Consider the following 25432-nt stretch of genomic DNA (forward strand, 5'->3'; position numbering starts at 1 on the left):
AGGATATGCTGTGTCTCTTTTTACTGAGACATGGCTTACGTACACTTGATTCTTCTATTCCGTAAATCAGGGTGAGAGGCATGTTTTCTCAAACAATTCCTGGTGTATCAAAGTTAAAAACATTGCAACTGCTGTTCGCCCAGCCTGGAGTTTCTTGATGTTAAAATGCAGAACCCACTATATGCAGAGGGAATGAATGTGTTATTATCATAACTGTGTACATACCGCTAGAAGCAAACACCAAGGCGGCACTCAATGAACTTCAAGGCTAGGCACACTGGATCCACTCCAATTTGCCTACATACCCCAACCAAAAACCTTGGATAAACGGAGATATCTGTACAATGTTGAAAGCCCGTACTTCAGCATTTAATGTCAGCAGAATCAATCCCAATGATTCTTATTGGCTCCACATCCAAATCACACATCTGCACAAGAGAAACACCTATGTGAGAATGCTGTTCATTGACTACAGTTCAGCATTCAACACTATTGTTGCCAAGCCCTGGGTCTGGACACATCCCTCTGCAACTGGATCCTGAACCTCCGAACAGGCAGACCACAGGCTGTGAGGATTGTGAACACTCTTAACACAGGGTCCCCCCAGGGGTGTGTCCTAAGTCCTCTACTCCCTATTCACCCATGACTGTGTGGCTTTGCACGACACCAACCCCATCATCAAGTTCGCTGATGACACAACGGTTGTAGGCCTGTTAACCAACAACGAGTCAGCCTATAGCGAGGAGGTAAGAGAACTGGCATTGTTGAATCATGACAACCTTTCCCTCAACATCAGCAAACCAAGGAGTTGATAGTTGATTTCAGAAAGCCGAGGAGGGAACATGCCCCATTCCACATCAACGGGACTGCAGCAGAGTCACAAGTTCCTCGAGGTCCACATCACAGAGAACTTGTCATGGACCAACACCACCACCACTCACCAAGAAGGCACAGCAGCGTCTCTACTTCCTAAGGCCGCTGAAGAAATTTGGCATGTCGCCCCAGGTCAATCAATCAATCAAATGTATTTATAAAGCCCTTCTTACAGCAGCTGATGTCACAAAGTGCCGTACAGAAACCCAGCCTAAAACCCCAAACAGCAAGCTATGCAAGTGTAGAAGCACAGTCTTCCGCAAATACTACCGCTGCACAATCAAGAGCATCCTGACTGTCTGGTATGGGAATTGCTCCATCAATGTTGATGTCCTAATAAAACTTTAAACTTGTTTCTACTATTTTTAGAAAATATCCCAGTTTAATATGAAATATATACATGGAGAAAAAAAGTGATCCATTCTGAATAATTATTCAGCTGATTGGATTAATTTACTTATTTGGAGGCCTTTTTTGTCAACAATGTGGCCTCATTAACCTGGGCACAGTGGCCTTCCTCCCCATTTCCTTTGCAGCTTCCCACAGATTTAGCTGCTTTTGAAGCGAGAATAAGAGTGCCAAGCTTAGCAGCCCACGACAGCGGGTCGTTTGTTTGGGGGGTTGTATTTGATAACGTTTAATGAAAAAGTATGGATTTCTGCTAACAAAGGCATTCAACCACAGAGGACAAACATAGGTACAAGGTAAGCATTTCATAATTAAAAAAATTTAAGTATTGAGCTTGGGCGAATTTTTGTAGTCGGAGCTGAATTCCACAAAGCCTGGTCTCTGCTCAACCCCATCGGTGGAGTTCATCAGTAACTTCCTTCACCATGGAGTTGAGTTTAGTCAGCTAGGTCTGACATTCGTGACACAGCCGCGGAAGCGAACCCTGTTGCCGTTGCAGAACAATAACAGGTGACCTGTCTGCCTTTCCGCTCAGCAAGCCTGGCACACACCCTGCACCTGCTTGGGTGGTTCCTCATAAGCCAAGTAGTAGGCCTTTTGCTGTGGCCACGTCTCATGAAGAGCCACTGCTGTTGCATTTTTCCAATTCCTGCATGTGAACATCTCGAGCTTGTCTGCTGCATCGGTCATTTTCTAGGATAAGTTATCAGGCTTTTAAATTATATCATTTAAAAAAGGGAAACTCTAAATCAGGCTAAAAATAATGGGCCTGAATTAGACAGGATGAACTGTGACGATTGGAGGCAGCAGTTGGCGCATCAGTAACGATGCGACATGGCAGTATTTCAGAAAGGCGAGCTGTCTCATTCTAATTCTATGCCAACAATCATTTAATGTTCCCGCAAAACACTAGAGACTTGCAACAGGCAAAAATTCTTCACAACTATTGCTTATCATCATGTATAGAGAAAATAAAATGCATTGACAAAAGATAATGAAAATGTACATTTTTTATCATTCATAAAAGCTGGAAAATCATTTGCGACAAGGTAACAAGACACAATAAAGTTGGTTTAGTACAACATATTTTCAACCTCAAGACAGAAATCAAGTCTCCTTATTTCCCCTATTCTATAAAAACACATTTCCCACAGCTTCATTATTCAAAAAAACAAAACAAGAATATATTATGGGAAAGACGAAAGCATTGCAGCTTCCCATATAAAACAAAGTCACTTAGTAAATATGTTATTTGATGAATACAACTTCTTAAAAGTAATAGGAGAAAGAAAACATGGAAGTTGATGCATTACTATTGACACAATTACTGCAGATGGGTAAGGTAATGAAAAGGGCCAATATTTACCATGATTTATTTTGCAAACATTTTGAAATGAGCCAAAGATATGAAAATATCTGCAAACAACCTAATTGTCCAAATCCACAATAAATTGCTTGGTAGTCTTCTTTGTTTTAAATTGTAATTTATAAAACAGGGGAAAGGGGAAACTCTTCATCACAAGGCTGTCCCATTGACAAAATTAAAAAGAGAGAAAAAGGTCTGGATTTCTTAACCATTATAAAGCGAAGAGTATCCATGAAGAATCCTCCATTATTAGAGTGGTGAAGTAGAGAATTACTTTTCTGCTATTGTCAAACATCTCCATTCGTTATTGAAAGGGCTTGAAATGCTGGCACGTTCCAACTGGGCACCAGTATTGTATTGCAGCTTGCTACAGGTAGAGACAGAGGACATGTTACTCCACAGGTACTTTTTTTATTCCTTTTTTCAGTTTATTCTGACAGAAAACAAATATATCATTAGCTGGTGCCATACTCATGGGACGATGATAACATTAGACACAGATTCCATATCACCCATTCGATCCCATCTTAGCCCACTCACTTGGCTCAGAGCTGCTGTAAGGGGGAGCTTCAGAGCAGTGTGCAATTTGACTTCTTTTCCTTCTTCCTTTCTATCGGTGTTTTCCTATTGATCTGTCTGACCAGGTCATAGAAAATCTAAAGCAGACCAAAGGAGCCAGTAGTTAGAGATACATCTGTTATAAGCCCCAGATAATCACACTTGTTTACTTGATGAGATGTATATTCTTATTGCAATTCTCGTCAACTCCGAGACTCCTCTGTAACATACATTCATTCAGTTCAGGTGACTGGAAATGAAAGCGGTGGGGCTTACCTCATTAACATTGATCTTTGATTTAGCTGAGGACTCTAGAAAGGCACAGTTGTTCCACTGTCTGGCCAGGTTCTGACCCTGCTCCTTGCCCACCACACGCTCATCCTCCAGGTCACACTTGTTGCCCACCAGGATCATGGGGACCTGATACAAAATAATGAGAAATCAATAGAAGACAATGAGAGACTATAGCTCTTTACCCTGTTGCTTTCCAAAGCAAAAATATAGGCCATATAAGTCTCCATAACGTGACAACAAATCAATAATGTACTAACTCTGTATGTGGCAGAAATAAGAGCTAAACTGAAACTGGAAAACATCTCGTGACATTTCTACTTTGTTATTGCTATGCTCTTCCCGCACAGAGAATACCCTATTGAGAGAACCTATGGCTCTCAGAGCAGTAGGATTACAAGATAAGAGCCAACAGACTCCTTAATTTAAAACACCATTAAAATTGCATATAAATCATAAACGTATCATAGATTTCATAGCAGCTGTAATAAATGCATTGACAACGAGGCCCAAGTGTTGGAATGGCAGTGACTGAGCCCTGATAAGCTACAATACTCACATCCTCAGTGTCCTTTACTCTCAGGATCTGTTCCCGAAGGTCCTGTAAATCATTAAATGTGGACTGCGCCGTGATGGAGTATACAAGAGCGAAGCCTTGACCGTTCTTCATGTACAAGTCCCTCATCGCTGTGAACTGCTCCTGTAGAACAGCAGAGGAAAGACTCCATGACATACTGGTCATATTTACTGTTCAAATCTGTCACCATGGCTAACATGGACACATTCTACCTACTGTTCCAGCTGTGTCAAGGATTTCAAGCATGCACTGCTGCCCATCCACTTCAACTTGCTGTGGGAGAGAGGGAGTAACGTTTAGTAGCATTTTGACATCAGTGGTGGCAATTGAAAAGTTGGTAACTATAGGGCAGCTTACCTTTCTGTAGGAGTCTTCTATTGTGGGGTCATATTTTTCCACAAAAATACCCTGTACAAATTGGACAGTCTGGAAGAGAAAAGGCAAGGGGAGAACATGAATGTAGAGAGTGACTCATACATTCTCCAAATCTAAACAGCCACTCAATCAGGGCTCTAAATTAAACATTTTCATTGGTAGCACAACATGTGCTTAAAAAATAAGTAATATTGGCCCAATAAAGGCTGTACCTAAATCGTATTTTCTGGAAAATAAGACACCAGAAAATACGATTTTTTACTTGATTTAGATACAGCGTTCATTGGGCCTATATGACTTGTCAATATTTTTGAAGCACATGTTGTGCCCAGGAAACTAATCTGTTTCCAGGGTACAACATCTGTTGATTATAAAAGTTCAAATGTGGATACAAATACCGGTCATTGAAATTACAAAGTCATTTGTGGAATATTAGGTTAGCTAACATTGTGGGGGAAAAAACTGTTTCCTAATGAGCTGCATAATGCGGTAACATGACTGAACAAGTTGTTAACGGCCCGCGACATGGTTTATGAATGGAAAATATGGCCCGCGACATGGTTTATGAATGGAAAATATGGCCCGCGACATGGTTTATGAATGGAAAATATGGCCCGCGACATGGTTTATGAATGGAAAATATGGCCCGCGACATGGTTTATGAATGGAAAATATGGCCCGCGACATGGTTTATGAATGGAAAATATGGCCCGCGACATGGTTTATGAATGGAAAATATGGCCCGCGACATGGTTTATGAATGGACAATATGGCCCGCCAATAGAGACGCATCCAGCTGCAGCGCCAATGCGCAATAGAAGGGGGAAAAAACCATAGTGCCGGTAATATGGTCACAACTTTTCAACGGTTTGGGCTACAGACGAGCTGTTTTTTTCTCTAGGGCAGCTTAATCATTACAACAATTATTATCTGGCTGATTTTTTGTTCTAGGTGCACTGGTGCTCCCAAATTGAAATTCCAAGTCACAGAGCAAAATATTTAGGGGCATATGTGACCAAAATGGTCACACTTTAAAGCCCTGCACTCAATGCACCCAGAATGACTCAAAACAGAAACCTTTACTACTAACCAGTGCAGATTTGCCTACACCTCCTGAGCCTAAAACCACTAGCTTGTATTCACGCATGGTGGGGTTACTTCACTCGACGGCACAAAAGTCTGCAAGAGATGAGACAAGAGAGAGAACATTGGTTAGGCCTACTTACGTCACTATTTATATAATGTTACACATTGCAGGCCACACATGAGGAGAAGCCAATAATTCCCTTCGGTTTTCATCAGCTCTAGACGCCACATTGTGGGCGGTTCCCTTGGCTCGTCCATTATCTAACTACTTTAGTTATACATAGCCACGCCTAAACATAACTGCCTTGTCGCGGTAATCCCCTTTGACAATACATATTCAGAAACTGAAACTCTCCTTTGCCAAAAGAAGGATCTCTTTCTGACTCACTATCCAGGTACATCTGCCGGCATGACAAGGCCTTCTTTTCAAAAGAAGGAAACAAATAGAGCCAAGATGACCCAGAGATTTATTTCCCCCTTATAAAATGACGCCCTATAACACTTGAGTGACAGTGAACTGATGCTAATTGTCAAACAGCTCAGTCTCTATGGAGACGGTAGGCAATAGCCATAGTGCCACAAATAGCTTCATCTAATTAGCATGCATAGGAGAAGGCATGTGGGGTAGGCGTCGCCGCCTCTATCAGCTTGGCAAGGTGAGAAGTAAGGCTTGTTAAAATAGCACAACATTATAAAAAAAACTTTTTATGACTTGATATTACAAAGCTATCCCGTAATCGTTTCCTGTTCTGTCTTGGAGCCAGCCATGGAAACGTGAGGCACCTGCCAAGAGAAACTTTTCTCTACAGAATATTATCCCCATGACACCTTTGGTATGGTTTTGTCTGTATTCCAACAGGACCACGTTGAAAATAAGTGGGATCGCTTCAACGTGTTGTCATTGCATCTTTTCCTCCAATAAATCAATGTCTCTTTTATGTCCAATAGGAATTACTAACAGGCATAGGTGAAAACCTCCATGAGAAAATACATTTTATGTGCTGTGCAGAGAAACAATCCAAACCCACTATCATTATCTAGCTATGCAAACCTAACAAATTCCAAGCGGCAGCAGCATGAGAGTTGGGCGGTATGCGGGATGTTACAAAGGTCCATTCAATCCTCAGGCCATTGCGATACACCCCTTCCTCTGTGAAAATTATGTGCATATAGAAAAAACAGAACAGAGATCATAGTAAGAGAATGACAATTGCTCTTCTTAAATAATGACCAAACCAAGAAAGGACACTTCTGTGTTTGTTTCTGATATTAGCCCATTTTTAGAAGCAGAAGTTAAACCTACAGCTGCAATAAGAATACAAAACAAAGTGTGTGTCACAAAGGTTTCAGAAAGACATTTCACTTTTATCTGATGACCTTTAGTTGACTGATTACAGGTGAAACATCTGGAGTAGCGCTTAAGCAAATACAGTGAGCTCCAAAAGTATTGGGACAGTCACACATTTGTTGATGTTTTGGCTCTGTAGTCCAGCACTTTGGATTTGAAATGATACAATGGACAATGAGGTTAAAGTGCAGACTGTCAGCTTTAATTTGAAGGTATTTTCATTCATATCAGGTGAACTGTTTAGAAATTGTACATTCTAAGTATTGGGATAAATTCACTTATACAAGTATTTGATACACTGCCGATTTTGCAGGTTTTCCTACTTACAAAGCATGTAGAGGTCTGTAATTTTTATCATAGGTACACTTCAACTGTGATAGACGGAATCTAAAACAAAAATCCAGAAAATCACATTATATGATTTTTAAGTAATTAATTTGCATTTTATTGCATGATATAAGTATTTGATCACCTACCAACCAGTAAGAATTCCGGCTCTCACAGACCTGTTCGTTTTTCTTTAAGAAGCCTTCCTGTTCTCCACTCATTACCTGTATTAACTGCACCTGTTTGAACTCATTACCTGTATAAGAGACACCTGTCCACACACTCAATCAAACAGACTCCAACCTCTCCACAATGGCCAAGACCAGAGAGCTGTGTAAGGACATCAGGGATGAAATTGGAGACCTGCAAAAGGCGGGGATGGGCTACAGGACAATAGGCAAGCAGCTTGGTGAGAAGGCAACAACTGTTGGCGCAATTATTAGAAAATGGAAGAAGTTCAAGATGACGGTCAATCACCCTCGGTCTGGGGCTCCATGCAAGCTCTCACCTCATGGGCCATCAATGATCATGAGGAAGGTGAGGGATCAGCCTAGAACTACACGGCAGGACCTGGTCAATGACCTGAAGAGAGCTGGGACCACAGTCTCAAAGAAACCCATTAGTAACACACTACGCCGTCATGGATTAAAATCCTGCAGTGCTCGCAAGGTCCCCCTGCTCAAGCCAGCGCATGTCCAGGCCCGTCTGAAGTTTTTCCAATGACCATCTGGATGATCCAGAGGAGGTATGGGAGACGGTCATGTGGTCTGATGAGACAAAAATAGAGCTTTTTGGTCTAAACTCCACTCGCCATGTTTGGAGGAAGAAGAAAGATGAGTACAACCCCAAGAACACCATCCCAACCGTGAAGCATGGAGGTGGAAACATTCTTTGGGGATGCTTTTCTGCAAAGGGGACAGGACGACTGCACCGTATTGAGGGTAGGATGGATGGGGCCATGTATCGTGAGATCTCCAACCTCCTTCCCTCAGTAAAAGCATTGAAGATGGGTCGTGGCTGGGTCTTCCAGCATGACAACGACTCGAAACACACAGCCAGGGCAACTAAGGAGTGGCTCGGTAAGAAGCATCTCAAGGTCCTATAGTGGCCTAGCCAGTCTCCAGACCTGAACCCAATAGAAAATGTTTGGAGGGAGCTGAAAGTCTGTATTGCCCAGCGACAGCCCCGAAACCTGAAGGATCTGGAGAAGGTCTGTATGGAGGAGTGGGCCAAAATCCCTGCTGCAGTGTGTGCAAACCTGGTCAAGAACTACAGGAAACGTATGATCTCTGTAATTGCAAACAAAGGTTTCTGTACCAAATATTAAGTTCTGCTTTTCTGATATGTCATGCAATAAAATGCTAATTAATTACTTAATTATACAACGTGATTTTCTGGATTTTTGTATTAGATTCCGTCTCACAGTTGAAGTGTACCTATGATAAAAATTACAGACCTCTACATGCTTTGTAAGTAGGAAAACCTGCAAAATCAGCAGTGTATCATACTTGTTCTCCCCACTGTATGTTTATTAAAGTAGTAAAAAGTTAAGTATTTGGCCCCATATTCATAGAACGGAATGACTACATCAAGCTTGTGACTCAATTTGTTGGATGCATTTTCTGTTTGTTTTGGTTGTGTTTCAGATTATTTTGTGCCCAATAGAAACGAATGAAAAATAATGTAGTGTCATTTTGGAGTCACTTTTATTGTGAATAAGAATCGACCTTCATGTGGATGCTACCATGATTACAGATAATCGTGAATAAGTATGAAAGTTCGTGAGAAAGTTAGACTCACAAATATCATATACACCCCCCCCCCAAAAAATGCTAGCCTATCCTTTTATTGTAATGGTAAGAGGTTTGCATATCTTGGGGATATGATATTTGTGCATCTAACTTTAACCTGTCTCCTCCCCTTCATCTACACTGATTGAAGTGGATTTAACAGGTGACCTCAATAAGGGATTTTGTCATGGAAAGAGCAGGTGTTCCTAATGTTTTGTACACTCAGTGTATGTGAATTTGTCCCAATATATTCCCCTAAAAATGTGGGGGCTATGTACAAAATGCGCTGTAATTTCTCAACTTTTCACCTGATAGGTATGAAAATACCATCAAATTAAAGGAGAAGTTATTTTTTACAACCAAATCTCTACTTTGTATGTCAATGGCATGTTATAGAAAGGTCCAGACAAATGTAGTGACGTTTTTGAAATCACTTCCTCATCCTCGTTGTGTAGTATAGTGGCCCATAAAATGACATGAACAAAAGCTCCAAAAACACCCAGAGGCTCCAAAACACCCAAATACATCCTTTTAGAAACAGCAAAGCTCTCAGTATAGTGATGCAAGTCTTTAGATGTTGTACACATGGAATTGTGTCAATCCAAACTTTACCCGCAATGTTATATTCCATTTTGTTGTGACTCGAGCAATACCCCTCCGTCCATTTTACAGGTAACTGACAAAATAAAGGAAACACTTGAGTAAATGAGGGATACAAAGTATATTAAAAGCATGGGGTGCTTCCACACAAGAAGTTCTATGCCGAGGTACATTGAAGCTGTTCTGGCAGCCCAACGCCCTATTAAGGCACTATATGTTGATGTTTCCTTTATTTTGGCAGTTACCTGTAGCAGCAGGCTACACAGTAAATGGAACCACTCGAGGCGGCTTGAATCGTGCAAAAGGGACTATAACATTGTGGATGAAGTTCGGAATGACAACTTCATGTGTACAACACCTAAAAACCTGCATCACTATACTGAGAGCTTTGCCATGTGTAAAAGGACGTTTTTTGGGTATGTATTTAGATTTGGTTCATATTTTTTCAGGGCCCCCATACGACACAATAATGATGAGGAAGTGATTTGCTGTTTGGGGTAAGTTTCTCTAAAACATGTCATCACAAAAAAATGTGTCTGGACCCTTCTACAGTATAACATTCCATTTACACCAAAAATAGAAATGTAGTTGTATATTTGTCTGCAATTTAACCTCAGTCATTGTACCATTTAAAATCTAAAGTGCTGAAGAACAGAGCCTAAATTACAACAAAGTTTCCCTGTCCCCAATACTTTAGTAGATTACTGCAAATGCCTGTAGAGCTTCACATGGTCGATCCCAATGTCAGTATTCCTGCAAAACACAGCTAATATGTTGAGTGTCTCCATGTTGACAGGAATTTGGTGCATCCACCATGCCCACTGCACACCAGCACAGTGAGCACACTAGCCTCTTGATATGTTATAAGTCAGTGAGGGTTCAGAACCAGTATTCTCTTAACATAAGCCTACATGTTATTTTATGTTTTACTAATGCTCTGTGAGTGGTACGTTCCCAGTCAGCATAGAATAGCCTAGTTTCTGCACTGAAACTCATTTTATAGCAAAAACACCCACTCTAAGGACATAACCTACTGTGCTCAAGGCTGGAAACGACAACTCCCCACTACATCTAGTGAGGGAAGGCTAGCAGTTCCCAGGACACACTGACATCTGTGGGCAGGTGTGGATGCTGTGTTGGGAGCCAAAGGAGCTAGGCTACTCCAAAGAATCCCCACAAAACTAGGAAAAAGACAGAAGAAATAAATAAATTGCATTTAACTTTTTGTGAATACTCTTAGGCCTGCACTTTGACAGAGTTGGGAGTGGGACACACATTGCCAAACAGTAGGTGTACATTAGCCTGAATCATCTACTCATCGGTGAGTATGTTTACATGCACACTAATAATTCAATATTAAACTGATTATGACAGAATGCCGAGTATGGCGTTAGTCACGTAAACACCTTACTCTGCTTATCTTAATTGGCGTAATGTCATAATCGAGGTAATCATATGCCGATTAAAACACCTGGTTTTCTGAGCAATCTTTCAAATGATTAGGACATGGTAACAGCTTAATCATCGTTCCAGCTGGATATTTGATTTGCGCATTTGCCAGTGTGTGGTAGCGCAAGCATCCCTCTTATGTGCGAGTGAAGTGAGTTCTGAAAAACTGAACGTATGCCTCATCTTATAAATATTTTTCACATACAAACTTTGTCAGAACTCAGAATCAAAAAGTCTTCTCAAAAATAAGTCAGTGGTAGAACGTTTATCTTGATTGGGTATTTCCTGCATTGATCAAAAGTCCCATCAGTAGCCTGATTTCATGTGTCCATGTAAACGGGACTATTACATTAACCTAACTATCCACAATAATCACATTATTGTGTGCATGCTACCGTGCTGTGTTGGGGAAGCTTCTCTGAAAATGGAGTTTACCAAGCTACCAATAACTTCACATTGGAAGAAGTTACACTAGACTAAAGCTACTCTTAAGAAAACTATAGTTTACCTAACTAAAGTTACTTTAATGAGGTAGTTCATCCAAACTACGTTGTGAAAATGTGTCATCAGTAAATCTGTATTACCAGACTACAAATTGCAAGAACAAATCACTTTGGGGTCATATGTTAACAGAATGTTTAACGGATTCATGGAATTTATCCTATTAATTCAACCCCAAAACAGCTTCAAGTGAGAACTAGGCAAGTCCGATACTGAAAAAGTACATTTTAAAAAGTTGTGTAGTTCCAGTAGTTAGCCTAGCTACACGGCATAAAAGTAATTAACTACTGAAAACTGGACCTAGATTTTAATTTAGGTCAACTACCACCAAGCTACTGGAAAATGTAATGGATTACTAGCTAGTTGAACTACTGTACGTGTACACTGAATGTACAAAATATTAGGAACTCCTGCTCTTTCCATGACAGACTGACCAGGTGAATGCTATGATCCCTTATTGATGCCACTTGTTAAATTCACTTCAATTAGTGTAGAAGAAGGGGAGGAGACAGGTTAAAGAAGGATTTTTAAGCCTTGAGATGGATTGTGTATGTGTGCCATTCAGAGGGTGAATGGGAAAGGCAAAATATGTATGTACTAGAGGTCGACCGATTAATTAGGGCCGATTTCAAGTTTTCATAACAATCGGAAATCGGTATTTTTGGACACCGATTTGGCAGTTTTTTTTTTACACCTTTATTTATCCTTTATTTAACTAGGCAAGTCAGTTAAGAACACATTCTTATTTTCAATGACTGCCTAGGAACGGTGGGTTAACTGCCTTGTTCAGGGGCAGAATGACAGATTTTTACCTTGTCAGCTCAGGGATTCAATCTTACAACCTTACAGTTAACTAGTCCAACGCTCTAACCACCTAATTACATTGCACTCCACGAGGAGACTGCCTGTTACGCGAATGCAGTAAGACGCCAAGGTAAGTTGCTAGCTAGCATTAAACTTATCTTATAAAAAACAATCAATCACTAGTTAACTACACATGGTTGATGATATTACTAGTTTATCTAGCATGTCCTGCGTTGCATATAATCGATGCGGTGCGTATTCACGAAAAAGGACTGTCTTGCTCCAATGTGTACCTAACCATAAATATCAATGGCTTTCTTAAAATCAATACACAAGTATATATTTTTAAACCTGCATATTTAGTTAATATTGCCTGCTAACCTGGCTCGTTGCGAACTCTGAATACTATTTCTTCCGTACAAAGACAGCGAACTTCGCCAAACGGGGGATGATTTAACAAAAGCACATTTGCGAAGAAAGCACAATCGTTGCACGACTGCACCTACCCATAATCATCAATGCCTTTTTAAACCTGCATATTTTGCTAAAAGAAATCCAGGTTAGCAGGCAATATTAGCCAGGTGAAATTGTGTCACTTATCTTGCGTTCATTGCACACAGAATCAGTGTATATGCAACAGTTTGGGCCGCCTAATTTGCCAGAATTTTACGTAATTATGACATAACATTGAAGGTTGTGCAATGTAACAGGAATATTTAGACTGATGGATGCCACCCGTTAGATAAAATACGTAACGGTTCCGTATTTTCGAGATGATAGTTTTCGGATTCAACCATATTAATGACCTAAGGCTCGTATTTCTGTGTGTTATTATGTTATAATTAAGTGTATGATTTGATATTTGACAGAGCAGTCTGACTGAGCGATGGTAAGCACCAGCAGGCTTGTAAGCATTCATTCAAACAGCACTTTCGTGCGTTTTGCCAGCAGCTCGTCGCTGTGCTTCAAGCATTGAGCTGTTTATGACTTCAAGCCTATCAACTCCCGAGATTAGGCTGGTGTAACCGATGTGAAATGGCTAGCTAGTTAGCTAATAGCGTTTCAAACGTCACTCGCTCTGAGACTTGGAGTGGTTGTTCCCCTTGCTTTGCAAGGGACGCGGCTTTTGTGGAGCCATGGGTAACGCTGCTTCGAGGGTGGCTGTTGTCGATGTGTTCCTGGTTCGAGCCCAGGTAGGGGCGAGGAGAGGGACGGAAGCTTTACTGTTACACTGGCAATTTTATTTATTTATTTCACCTTTATTTAACCAGGTAGGCAAGTTGAGAACAAGTTCTCATTTACAATTGCGACCTGGCCAAGATAAAGCAAAGCAGTTCAACACATACAACGACACAGAGTTACACATGGAGTAAAACAAACATACAGTCAATAATACAGTATAAACAAGTCTATATACGATGTGAGCCAATGAGGTGAGATAAGGGAGGTAAAGGCAAAAAAGGCCATGGTGGCAAAGTAAATACAATATAGCAAGTAAAACACTGGAATGGTAGATTTGCAATGGAAGGCAATACTAAAGTGCCTATAAGAACATCCAATAGTCAAAGGTATATGAAATACAAATCGTATAGAGAAATTGTCCTATAATAACTACAACCTAAAACTTCTTACCTGGGAATATTGAAGACTCCTGTTAAAAGGAGCCACCAGCTTTCATATGTTCTCATGTTCTGAGCAAGGAACTTAAACGTTACTTTTTTTACATGGCATATATTGCACTTTTACTTTCTTCTCCAACACTTTCTTTTTGCATTATTTAAACCAAATTGAACATGTTTCATTATTTATTTGAGACTAAATAGATTTTATTGATGTATTATATTAAGTTAAAATAGGTGTTCATTCAGTATTGTTGTAATTGTCATTACCGATTAATCGGTATCGGCTTTTTTTTGGGTCCTCCAAGAATCGGTATCGGCGTTGAAAAATCATAAATCGGTCGACCTCTAGTATGTAATGTCTGTATAAATTGTCAAACGACCTAAAAAGAGTGACAAAAATATGAGCATACTTTACATTTCAAATTCATCGAATTTTGAGTGATCATTTAAATGTTCAAAGCATTCTGAATTCATCTAACGTGGTCATAGGCCTAAGCCATGTCAAAATACATAGAATTAGCTTTAAAACAGCACAAGTACCTTCCCCAGACGCCGGTCTAGGTCAAATCACCTGTGCGTAACAGAAGGGGGCCACTAGAAGTTTGATCCAACCGTAATGAAGCCGGTAAAACAGTGTACAGTAAGTGTGTATTTTGCATTTGAGAATCGATTCACGTTTAGATGGAGTAATTTGGCAATGAAAATAACATGCAAGGACCTTAGTTGGACCTAAAGGAGCAACGGTACAGTTAGGTTCCTTTAAGAGGACATATTGGGCTACACTTTTAAACTTGACAGATATGGTCTAAAAATCCTGACTTGAATGCATACAAAAGGAACACCTGATGGGTAATTGCTTTTATTGCACATGGGTGTGCTCCTGAATGTCAAATCACGTGTCAAATCTTACATTCTCAAAAGACAACACCAGCCACCCCTATTTACATAAATAAAGGTTGCATTTAGCAACTAGTTAACTAGGCAAGTCAGTTAAGAACAAATTCGTATTTACAATGACGGCCTAGGAAAAGTGTTAACTGCCTTATCAGGGGCAGAACAACAGATTTTTACCATGTCAGCTCTGGGATTTATCCAGCAACCTTTCAGTAACTGGGCCAACGCTCTAACCACTAGGCTACCTGCCGCCCCTCAACCTATCCATCTAGATCAGCCTGTCCCCAACTCTGCGGTCCTCGGGATCCCACGTTTAGATTTTTGCCCCAACACTACAATGCGGATTCAAATGATCAAAACGTGATGATTCGTTGATTATTTGAATCAGCTGTGTAACGTTTCTACTGTACTTAGGTCAAAAACCAGAACGTGCACCGAGTTTGGGAAACGCCGACTAGTTGGCTAACTAGCTAAATAATAGGAAACATAACTTGCAACTATGTGTCTGACATCACTTCGACAAAAGAACGTTTCAGTGTAACGTTAAAACTCAGAGGAAGGGATCAGCTGTACCTAGCCAGTCAAGTTAGATGGCGAAGTTTGCTAGCTAAGTTAACGTCCCCCCGGTCCGATTCAAAGTTATAGCTAACAACTAATGTAGCTAGGCGAGCCAACCGGGTAGTGCCTGGCTAAATTCTTAATAGTTAGTCAATTAATGTTCAACTAGCCAACACTGCTAGCTAACTAAGGCGTGTGAACCACTGGTGTGAACTAGCTACAGACAACTCCCTTCGGCTTGTTGTGTTAGCTAGCTACTTCGCTAACGTTAGCCTCCCTTAGACGTTCCATCCGGCCTGAACGTTAGCTGTCCTACTTGGCCATCCGACACGTTTCTAACATTTTCACGACCTATATACATGTTCGAGTATTGATTATCCCCAAACTGTTGCTATGACCAGAGATAATCGTTACTCACCGTGTTTTGTCTCCCCGCCACCTCACTGGAGTAGCTGACTTCAATGAACCTCCGCAAACGTCAATCCCTAGCTAGCTAACCTCTCCCACCATAAATGGCAACGAACGGTGCACACTAGCTACTGTAGTTTCAAGGCAGCCTGACGATTCACAATGTTGTAGTCCATAAAACCATAATGGCTCATCTGAGTATCATGGCAACCATGCACTCACTGAAAGTGCAAATGTTATTAAATAAGATATTACAATTTTATTTCCATAGTCTTCGCGTTATAAATTTAAGGACTGACAAAAACTATAAAGTAGGCCTACTGCCATACAAAATCTGTTTGGATAATGTGGGCATGCAGAATACTGTAGTCGTGTATGCAATTAGAAAGCATACTTTCCACTTGAAGTCCCAGAAATAAGCCATCTCAAACAGATGCAAGGAAACAGCAAGGGTCTTCAACTTCAAGCCAAACACACACACACACACACACACACACACACACACACACACACACACATCTCTCTCTCTCTATATATATATACTGCTCAAAAAAATAAAGGGAACACTAAAATAACACATAACATAACACATATCTGAATGAAATATTCTTATTAAATACTTTTTTCTTTACATAGTTGAATGTGCTGACAACAAAATCACACAAATATTATCAATGGAAATCAAATGTATCAACCCATGGAGGTCTGGATTTGGAGTCACACTCAAAATTAAAGTGGAAACCTCACTACAGGCTGATCCAACTTTGATGTAATGTCCTTAAAAAAGTCCAAATGAGGCTCAGTAGTGTGTGTGGCCTCCACGTGCCTGTATGACCTCCCTACAGCGCCTGGGCATGCTCCTGATGAGGTGGCGGATGGTCTCCTGAGGGATCTCCTCTCAGACCTGGACTAAAGCATCCGCCAACTCCTGGACAGTCTGTGGTGCAACATGGCGTTGGTGGATGGAGCGAGACATGATGTCCCAGATGTGCTCAATTTGATTCAGGTCTGGGGAACGGGTGGGCCAGTCCATAGCATCAATGCCTTCCTCTTGCAGGAACTGCTGACACACTCCAGCCACATGAGGTCTAGCATTGTCTTGCATTAGGAGGAACCCAGGGCCAACCGCACCAGCATATGGTCTCACGAGGGGTCTGAGGATCTCATCTCGGTACCTAATGGCAGTCAGGCTACCTCTGGCGAGCACATGGAGGGCTATGCGGCCCCCCAAAGAAATGCCACCCTACATCATGACTGACCCACCGCCAAACCGATCATGCTGGAGGATGTTGCAGGCAGCAGAACGTTCTCCACGGCGTCTCCAGACTCTGTCACGTCTGTCACATGTGCTCAGTGTGAACCTGCTTTCATCTGTGAAGAGCACAGGGCGCCAGTGGTGAATTTGCCAATCTTGGTGTTCTCTGGCAAATGCCAAACGTCCTGCACGGTGTTGGGCTGTAAGCACAACCCCCACCTGTGGACGTACCACCCTCATGGAGTCTGTTTCTGACCGTTTGAGCAGACACATGCACATTTGTGGCCTGTTGGAGGTCATTTTGCAGGGCTCTGGCAGTGCTCCTCCTGCTCCTCCTTGCACAAAGGCGGAGGTAGCGGTCCTGCTGCTGAGTTGTTGCCCTCCTACGGCCTCCTCCACGTCTCCTGATGTACTGGCCTGTCTCCTGGTAGCGCCTCCATGCTCTGGACACTACGCTGACAGACACAGCAAACCTTCTTGCCACAGCTCACATTGATGTGCCATCCTGGATGAGCTGCACTACCTCAGCCACTTGTGTGGGTTGTAGACTCCGTCTCATGCTACCACTAGAGTGAAAGCACCGCCAGCATTCAAAAGTGACCAAAACATCAGCCAGGAAGCATAGGAACTGAGAAGTGGTCTGTGGTCACCACCTGCAGAACCACTCCTTTATTGGGGGTGTCTTGCTAAATGCCTATAATTTCCACCTGTTGTCTATTCCATTTGCACAACAGCATGTGAAATTTATTGTCAATCAGTGTTGCTTCCTAAGTGGACAGTTTGATTTCACAGAAGTGTGATTGACTTGGAGTTACATTGTGTTGTTTAAGTGTTCCCTTTATTTTTTTGAGCAGTGTATATATATATACAAAACAATAGCAATATTTATTGCCAACCCAAAGCTTCTAGATACTGTACATATGTACACTATCAACAGCTTGCAGTGTTGTGAGAATGCCCTCTATAAACTAAAGACGTGTGACTCTCACTGAGGCCCTTGTAGCTTTAGTGTCAGGAGAGAGTAGAGAGCATTGTCATCTATTTTCAGTGGGGGTTCTCCTAAATGTGCGGTGCAGTACAAGTCACTGTCTTCCTGGGGAAGAATGTTGGAGCTTTTCATAATTATCTCATCATACACATGACAAGTGTCCTCTTCACCCTGAGAGAGAGGAAGAGAACAAGAGAGAGCGGGAATTGGGTAGAGTTTATTTGTTGACCGAGTTGGTGCAGAATGACGGCTGTCTGATGAGGACATGCAAAATCTTATTCAAACTATGATAAAGCATAAACCAAGATCCAATTCACCTGTGCAATGGCTACAGGATCTGATACTTTAGATGCTGGAAATGCTGAGGGACACAAATTAGAGGCTTCAACATATCATGAACAAATAATATTATCGTACCTGCATTATATGTAGGTAAGATATCAAAGAAAGGGAACTTGGTCTTACTCAGTGAGCACGGCATTGATCGTTTTCTGAAGAATACACAAAGTGCAACCACAGTGCAACACATCAACAGTCCGACAGCTCCCACAACAACATGCACACGTACAAAACCTAAAGGAAAGAAAGAGAATAATTCAACAAAATCTCAATCAAACCCATTTTCCAGTGTTTTAGAACAAAATAGAGTAGCCTAAAGTTAAATTACCTGTGCTGTCAATCAGAATCGATGAGGATGTTGGTGCGACATCCCAATCTGCAACAGGTAACTTTTTGCATGGCACCATTAAAGTGACATAACAAAAGCATACAGAAGATAAATGGAACATTTATTAGAATAAAAAAATAATTGTACAATAGGAGCTTATTTTTTAAGCTATTTAAAGTTATATCAACCTGCGTAAATGTGGGGACCTCTGGGGACACATATCTGTTTGTTTGTGTGGTGTCCTTCCTATCAGGTGTAAACAGTGAAGTGACCAATGGAGCTGTGGGTAGAAACAGTAGAGGGTAGACCGAGTATGATTTTTGTGCATTCAAAGACAATCCAATGGGATCAAAGCAAAACAATATGCATACCTTTACTCACAGAGACATCTACTTTTGTTAAAACATCTCTTCCCCACTGATCAAGTCCACAATAGTAAAGTCCAGAGTCCTGTAATTTCAGGTTTCTGATGGTGGCAATGAAAGTATGTCCATGGACATTGTCATACACAGAAAATCTTCCTACTGTGACAAATGTGTCCGCTTTCACACTTCTGATGAGAACGTCACTGTAGGAACAGGGGTGGCGACACAAATATTTGGGCTTATATTGATATCCATCCGGATATGAACACTGAATGTCTAAAGATCCACCTTCATTTCCATGCTCTCCAATTTTGCTCCTTTTTGCATAACAGCTTAAAACTTGATAAAAGAGAAGACAATGTTATTCTTTATCATAATAACAAATAATAGTTGAAACGTGAAATAAACAAAAACTATGTGGAATTGTTCGGCAAAAGTATATTCTATACAATTTGCACTATGCAGGAGTCTCTTTCACAAAGAAAATAATCAACAACAAAAATGGTCTGCAATTGTAATCAACAACAACAAATCAACAACAACAAAAATGGTTTGTGTTAAAACTCACCTGGCAAGTAAAGGAGAATCATCAGATAGAATTTCATGTTTAAATGTTTTTCTTATTTCACCAGATCCCCTTTTCTCTCAAATGATCCTACTGTCACTATATCAGTCTCTACCCAGCAGCATCACTTGCAGTGGCTTTGGGCTGTTTTTGCCTTATTACAGGAAGTGAAAAAATAAACTGATTGCAGTGTTTCAGGAAGGAAGTGCTACAGACAAATGCTACTTTTGTTAAATCAAAAGCCTATGAGGCAGACGGAGACATCAAAGACAGACGAAATATCCCATAATTGTTCATCTGGAGGAAATAAATGACCTGGTTATTAGCTATTAGATGCACTCTCGAAACCAGACATATGAATGTGTTTTGTTTGGTTCTGTAAATACATTTTAGAATTTGCACTTGAACACAACAGGTAACACCTGTGGCCTGACCGGTCAACCGCAGTGCTTTACTGTCCTCTACTAGTAGTTAAAAATCTTTACTTTTCTTGGTATATTTTAATGTCATAAAACATCTGTATGATACAGTATGTACCCTTCATGAGTCAATTCTAAACGACACAACATTCTCAAAAGCATTCTCAAAATATATTCCCTCCCTCTCAGGACACAATCTATCACAGTGAAATGTTTGCAAAGGTCAAGGGGTCTCCTGCCATCTATAGGGAAGTCCCTCATACTTTCATGTTGTAAGCAACTGCCATCCCGAAAGACAACTAATAGCGATTAACTGCTATTATATTACACATTGACCAGATTAAGAACCTACGCACACTTCAGATACAAGTTGTGTGTTGCATACTAGCTATGTGTTTGCTTAAATGTTTTATTTAGCTATACTGAACAAAAATATAAACGCAACATGTAAAGTGTTGGTCTAATGTTTCATGAGCTGAAATAAAAGATCTCAGATTTTTTTCCATATGCACAAAAAGCATATTTCTCTCAAACGTTGTGTAGAAATGAGTTTATATCACTGTTAGTGAGCCTTTCTCATTTGCCAAGATAATCCATCCACCTGACAGATGTGGCATATCAAGAGGCTGATGAAACAGCATGATAATTACACAGGTGCACCTTGTGCTGGGAACAATAAAAGGACACTCTAAAATGTGCAGTTTGTCACACAACTCTCTCGACCTTGTCCTCTTCTGAGTCCGTAGGGGAGTTGCAGCCATGGGACAAGACTAACTACCAATTGGATATCACAAAATTAAGGAGAAAAGGGGGTAATAAAATTTTTAAAAAATAAAAAATAATTGTTGCATGTTGGGTTTATAGTTTTGTTCTGTATATAATATCCTTTAATCATGACACTGGAAAATGATCTTTAAAAAAAACGTTTAAAAAATGTCTTTGTTCATTCCTCTTACGGCTACTTGATTGTCTAAAAATACAAAAAATATGGTGACTTGCAATGTGTAAGCCTTTCCTTTCAGTTGTTTTCCCCTTTGAACTTTTCTGTTTCCGCTGTGCAACTCCCCCATTCTCCCACCTCTTAGCTGGACAAAACCTCACATGAAAGAGCAGAACATCCAACTGACCATCATCCAGTAATTAAAAAATTATTAGAAATTATTCTTACGTCATACTGTGTCTTCAATGCAATGACCAAATATGAACATCTAAGGAGAAAAGGAGGGAGAGATTCAACCTAGGGAGACGGAAGTCAACAGGCCTAACAGTGTAGCCTAAGGTGGTTTCACCAACACCACCTTCTGACTCACAGTACCCACTGCATTAGATATCTCTCCATATCTCAGCAGCAACAACGGAAGCAAGGCTTCACCCCAGGTACTACTATAAGACAAATGCAGTTCTGTTTCTGTATCAAGTCCAACTTCTTCTTCCTGTGATCCCCTGCCCATTACTGAAGCAGCTCTGGAACATCAACCTGTAAGAGGGTAAAAGATTTAGATTAGATTTATTCACCGATATTCTTCCTGACTGTAAATTCAAGGGAAATGCTGGCTTTATATATATATATATATGTGGGGAGAACAAGTATTTGATACACTGCCGATTTTGCCAGTTTTCCTACTTACAAAGCATATAGAGGTCTGTAATTTTTTTTATCATAGGTACACTCAACTGTGAGAGACGGAATCTAAAACAAAAATCCAGAAAATCACATGATATGATTTTTAAGTGATTAATTTGCATTGTATTGCATGACATAAGTATTTGATACATCAGAAAAGCAGAACTTAATATTTGGTACAGAAACCTTTGTTTGCAATTACAGAGATCATACGCTGCAAGTCCATGTTCCGACTCAGGATGACGTTCATGGTCATCCTTGGGCCGGCCAGCTCAAAGCCGTAGCCCAGCTTCATCAACCTGGTGTTGTTTCTCAACGCATTGGCCATCTCCGTCTCTGTCTTGTCTCCACTGGTTGTGGAAGCGCAGCTCAGTGACGGTTATATTTTTCTCTAAGGCGTGTACTACGGCCAAAATTCCCTTGCCAGTGAGGTGGTTGGAGTCAAGGATGACGCTGGTCAGAGACGTGTTGTTCTATGAGATCCGGGTCATCTGACTTGAAGTAGAAGAAACTAGCACAGCTCTTCCCCATCTTCTTCAGGCATTCCCATTTCACTCTGTCAGTTGTTGGCTCATTAAGTATGAAGTATTTAAGAAAAGTTAGTTGCATGAATCATACAAGTATGAAATGCAGTATTAGATTAATCATTATTTAATAATGTACTGTATGTTCATTTCATATATTTTCTGAATGCTTCTGGAATGTCCATAAGTCAGGACATAGCCTATGTAAAACCTATGAAACTTTGCCTCTACGAGCACCCTCTGTAAAACTGTATATCTTGCATATAGCAATCAGGATTTTCTCATCCCTTACAGGGCGATGCGTCGGTAGGGATCTGCGAGCCACTGTGTAAGTAACTCTGGCAGATGTTTCCTTAAAAGGCAGTATGGGTCAGAGCGTTCTGCTCTGGAATTTCATTCGTCTTAGAATTGGAACCAGCATTAACCAGACTCATTATTCCATGAGCCTGTATTTTACCTTGTTCATCAAAACCTTCTCCAGATCTCAAGGGGCTTTGTGAAAACAAGACGACATGCAAACACCCTACAGATGGCCAAGTACAGCTTTGTAGGATGGAAATTAAGTATTCATAACTATACTACTGCTACATAATTGGTTAACATTTGAATACAGTGTGAATCACATATCCTGCTATTTATACATGTTCTCTTTATGGCTCAGGGGTTCATTTGTTAAGGATTTAAAAAGAAAAAATGGGGCTGCCTAGCAACTCCTCAGACTTATGATGCCCCAGTGTGTAGGTGACATTTTGCCCGTTCACAAGACTTCTCTATAGTCTCTATACACGCAGCTGTTTCAACATGGCTCTCGATTCCTTACTTGCAACCTGTTGGAGCCTTTATCCAACAGCCGAGTGTCAACATACTCTGGGTCTCTAAAGATAAAGATAAGCTTAGACAGTGAGCTTATTAATCATTAGGATGTTATTGTATCATCTGAAAAAAATAAACTTAATTTACAAAATAGGACACTGGTATCGTCACAGTCAAGATCTGAGACTTGTGTAATATGTCATATTTATATTTTACACTAATACAATTGTTCAGAGAAAGATTTTGATGAACATGTAATTTTTTACTCATAAAAATAGGTAGGGTTCAAAATGACTGTTTTCAATGCCTTTCACCTTGCGAGGATAACGGCACTGAGCCTTTAAAAAATGTTTTATGAGTTGGGAGGGATCTTAGACCATTCCTCCATGCAGAATCCTTTCCAGATCATTGATATTAGTCTGCACTCTTCAATTCAATCCACAGGTTTTCAATGGGGTTCAAGTCCGGAGACTGATAGCCATTGCAACATTTTGATTTTGTGGCCAATTAACAATTTCTGAGGATTTTGATGTGTGCTTGGGGTTATTGTCTTGTTGGAAGATCTACTTGCGGCCAAATTTCAGCCTCCTGGCCGAGGCAACCAGGTTTTGGGCAAAACATGTCCTGGTACTGGGTAAAGTTCATGATGCTGTTGACCTTAACAAATACCAGTGGATTCAAAATAGCCCCATAACATCAAAGACCCACCACCATATTTTACATTAGGTATGGGGTTCTTTTCTGCTTATGCACTCTCATTTTGACACCAAACCCACCACTGGTGTGCTTGGCCAAGGATCTGGAAGGATTCTGTATGGAGGAATGGCCTAAGATCCCTCCCAATGTGTTCTCAAACTCATTTTAGGAAAAGGCTTCAGTGCAGTTACCTTCACAAGGTGAGGTATTGAAAACAGGGGTGTCAATAATTTTGACCCCTACCTTTTTGAGAAAAACAAAATATTACTTGTTAAGCAAAATGTTCTTCTCTAAGCAATTTAATTAGTATAAAATATAATTCCCCTTTTTGGGGGGTTGCGTACAATACAGCTCAGTATTTCAGTTAACTATTTTATAGTCATTTTTGCTAATCTTAGCAAGGGTAATCAATCATTTTGGGACCCCACTGTATGTCTGTATTCCTATTTCTGTCAAACACCAAACAATTATAGATTTATTTCCAGTAGAGACACTAACAGCAGCTATATTTGAAGTTAGTGGGTGAAATATTGCCCACAAAAGTATTCATCATCCCTGGTCTTGAATCCTGAAATTACTACACAATGTCTGGAATCCAGGGTTGACAGGGTGAGGGTCCTGATATACTTGGGCACTTGAATAAGGTGTCAAATTGGTAGGCCAACTTAAAGTACTCAATTGACAGCTGTTCATACATCTAGGATACACTATTACTACTGTAATAACACCATTTCAGAGTTCAACCAGCAAAAACAACTTCTAACTATTGTATTTGTTATTGGTTACAAGCTGTCCTTTACGCAAAACTAACGACATTGGCATCATACCTCAAAGGACAGCTCCCTTTGAATGAGTGTCTTGGTTTCGCGCTCACAGTAGTCAAGCATCGCCCCGCTATTGTATTTAATTGACGGCTGCTTGTCTGTCTGGTTCCTCTGCCGTAGCCGGACTGGCACAGTTGGATCCGGGTCAATAACGGTCAGTTCGCGCTGCAGCTCTTCTACCTCGGCGGATGTCAGAGCTGCTAACAGTTTGTCAATATCGGAATCATCCTCGCTCTCCACGGGGCATTGATTCTGCACTTTACACATTATTTCCCACGAAAATGTCCTGTTACGCAAACCGGTGCGTAATTGGTACGTCCGGTCTCCAAAAGTCCTTTGATAATAATAGTTGTATTGGAACACTAATCTCAGGTTCATTGACCTCTCCAGTCTCTCTTTGAAATGGTCTTTTAGTGCAATTGAAATAGGTCAGTACCATCTCCTTGTCCAAACTATCAGGAGGACTGCCTGGGCCGCCTCTCGAATAACTGTTTAGCTCAATGCCCAATTTGAGATCAGCGCACCGGAGCTGGACTGGAGCCATATGACAACACAAGGAAAAATGCAAATTGATAGCTATTAAATCATCTATATTTTGTATGGGGCTATTATAAGTACGTGCATGATGTCATCAAGAGATTTATACTTTTGTAGCCTATTATGTCCATTTAATTCAAGGTTCTTTTGACTAACACCAATAATCCTTATGCATTCATCACGCAAGAAACCTGCTTATAGGATAGTGGTACAACACAAGTGTTGATATTACGACACCTAGTGGACCAAATTAAAAGATGAATACCGTCCCTTTGATATTAGGAGAAAATGTTTTTATTCCACAATATAAACTGCAATGT

The 25432-nt window shown here is 40.6% G+C and overlaps 1 protein-coding gene and 1 long non-coding RNA gene across 4 annotated transcripts; both read right to left on the reverse strand.

The window, feature by feature from the left end:
* Positions 1 to 2273: 2273 nt before the first annotated feature.
* Positions 2274 to 15954, reverse strand: LOC115102395 (ras-related protein Rap-1b). Of its 3 annotated transcripts, XM_029622307.2 has the most exons (10): positions 15846 to 15954; positions 10634 to 10780; positions 6586 to 6684; positions 5539 to 5627; positions 4431 to 4499; positions 4290 to 4346; positions 4056 to 4196; positions 3482 to 3625; positions 3188 to 3303; positions 2274 to 3014 (listed from the first exon to the last, which is right to left on the reverse strand). In XM_029622307.2, the coding sequence occupies exons 4-9, from the start codon at positions 5593 to 5595 to the stop codon at positions 3217 to 3219; spliced, it is 555 nt and encodes a 184-aa protein (XP_029478167.1). In that variant the 5' UTR covers positions 5596 to 5627; positions 6586 to 6684; positions 10634 to 10780; positions 15846 to 15954; the 3' UTR covers positions 2274 to 3014; positions 3188 to 3216. The 3 variants fall into 3 exon arrangements, with proteins under 3 accessions (XP_029478167.1, XP_029478168.1, XP_029478169.1); XM_029622308.2 differs by lacking the exon at positions 6586 to 6684; XM_029622309.2 differs by lacking the exons at positions 6586 to 6684; positions 10634 to 10780.
* A 2893-nt stretch (positions 15955 to 18847) lies between these two features.
* On the reverse strand, positions 18848 to 25052 carry LOC115102396 (uncharacterized). Its single transcript, XR_010460168.1, has 2 exons — positions 21905 to 25052; positions 18848 to 21571 (listed from the first exon to the last, which is right to left on the reverse strand). It is a non-coding gene; the product is annotated as an uncharacterized LOC115102396 (long non-coding RNA).
* Between the last annotated feature and the right edge of the window lie 380 nt (positions 25053 to 25432).

Source organism: Oncorhynchus nerka, linkage group LG20, assembly GCF_034236695.1.
Source record: "Oncorhynchus nerka isolate Pitt River linkage group LG20, Oner_Uvic_2.0, whole genome shotgun sequence".
NCBI classification, from domain to species: domain Eukaryota; kingdom Metazoa; phylum Chordata; class Actinopteri; order Salmoniformes; family Salmonidae; genus Oncorhynchus; species Oncorhynchus nerka.

Bases quoted from the DNA above. Each gene is read 5' to 3' on its own strand.
- LOC115102395 (XM_029622309.2), bottom strand. From the start codon at position 5,595: ATGCGTGAATACAAGCTAGTGGTTTTAGGCTCAGGAGGTGTAGGCAAA. The intron at 4,197-4,289 runs GTAGGTAGAATG...GCTGTTCTACAG, and splicing joins TCCTTGACACAGCTGGAACA to GAGCAGTTCACAGCGATGAG. The intron at 3,626-4,055 runs GTGAGTATTGTA...ATTTTGTATCAG, and splicing joins GAGTAAAGGACACTGAGGAT to GTCCCCATGATCCTGGTGGG.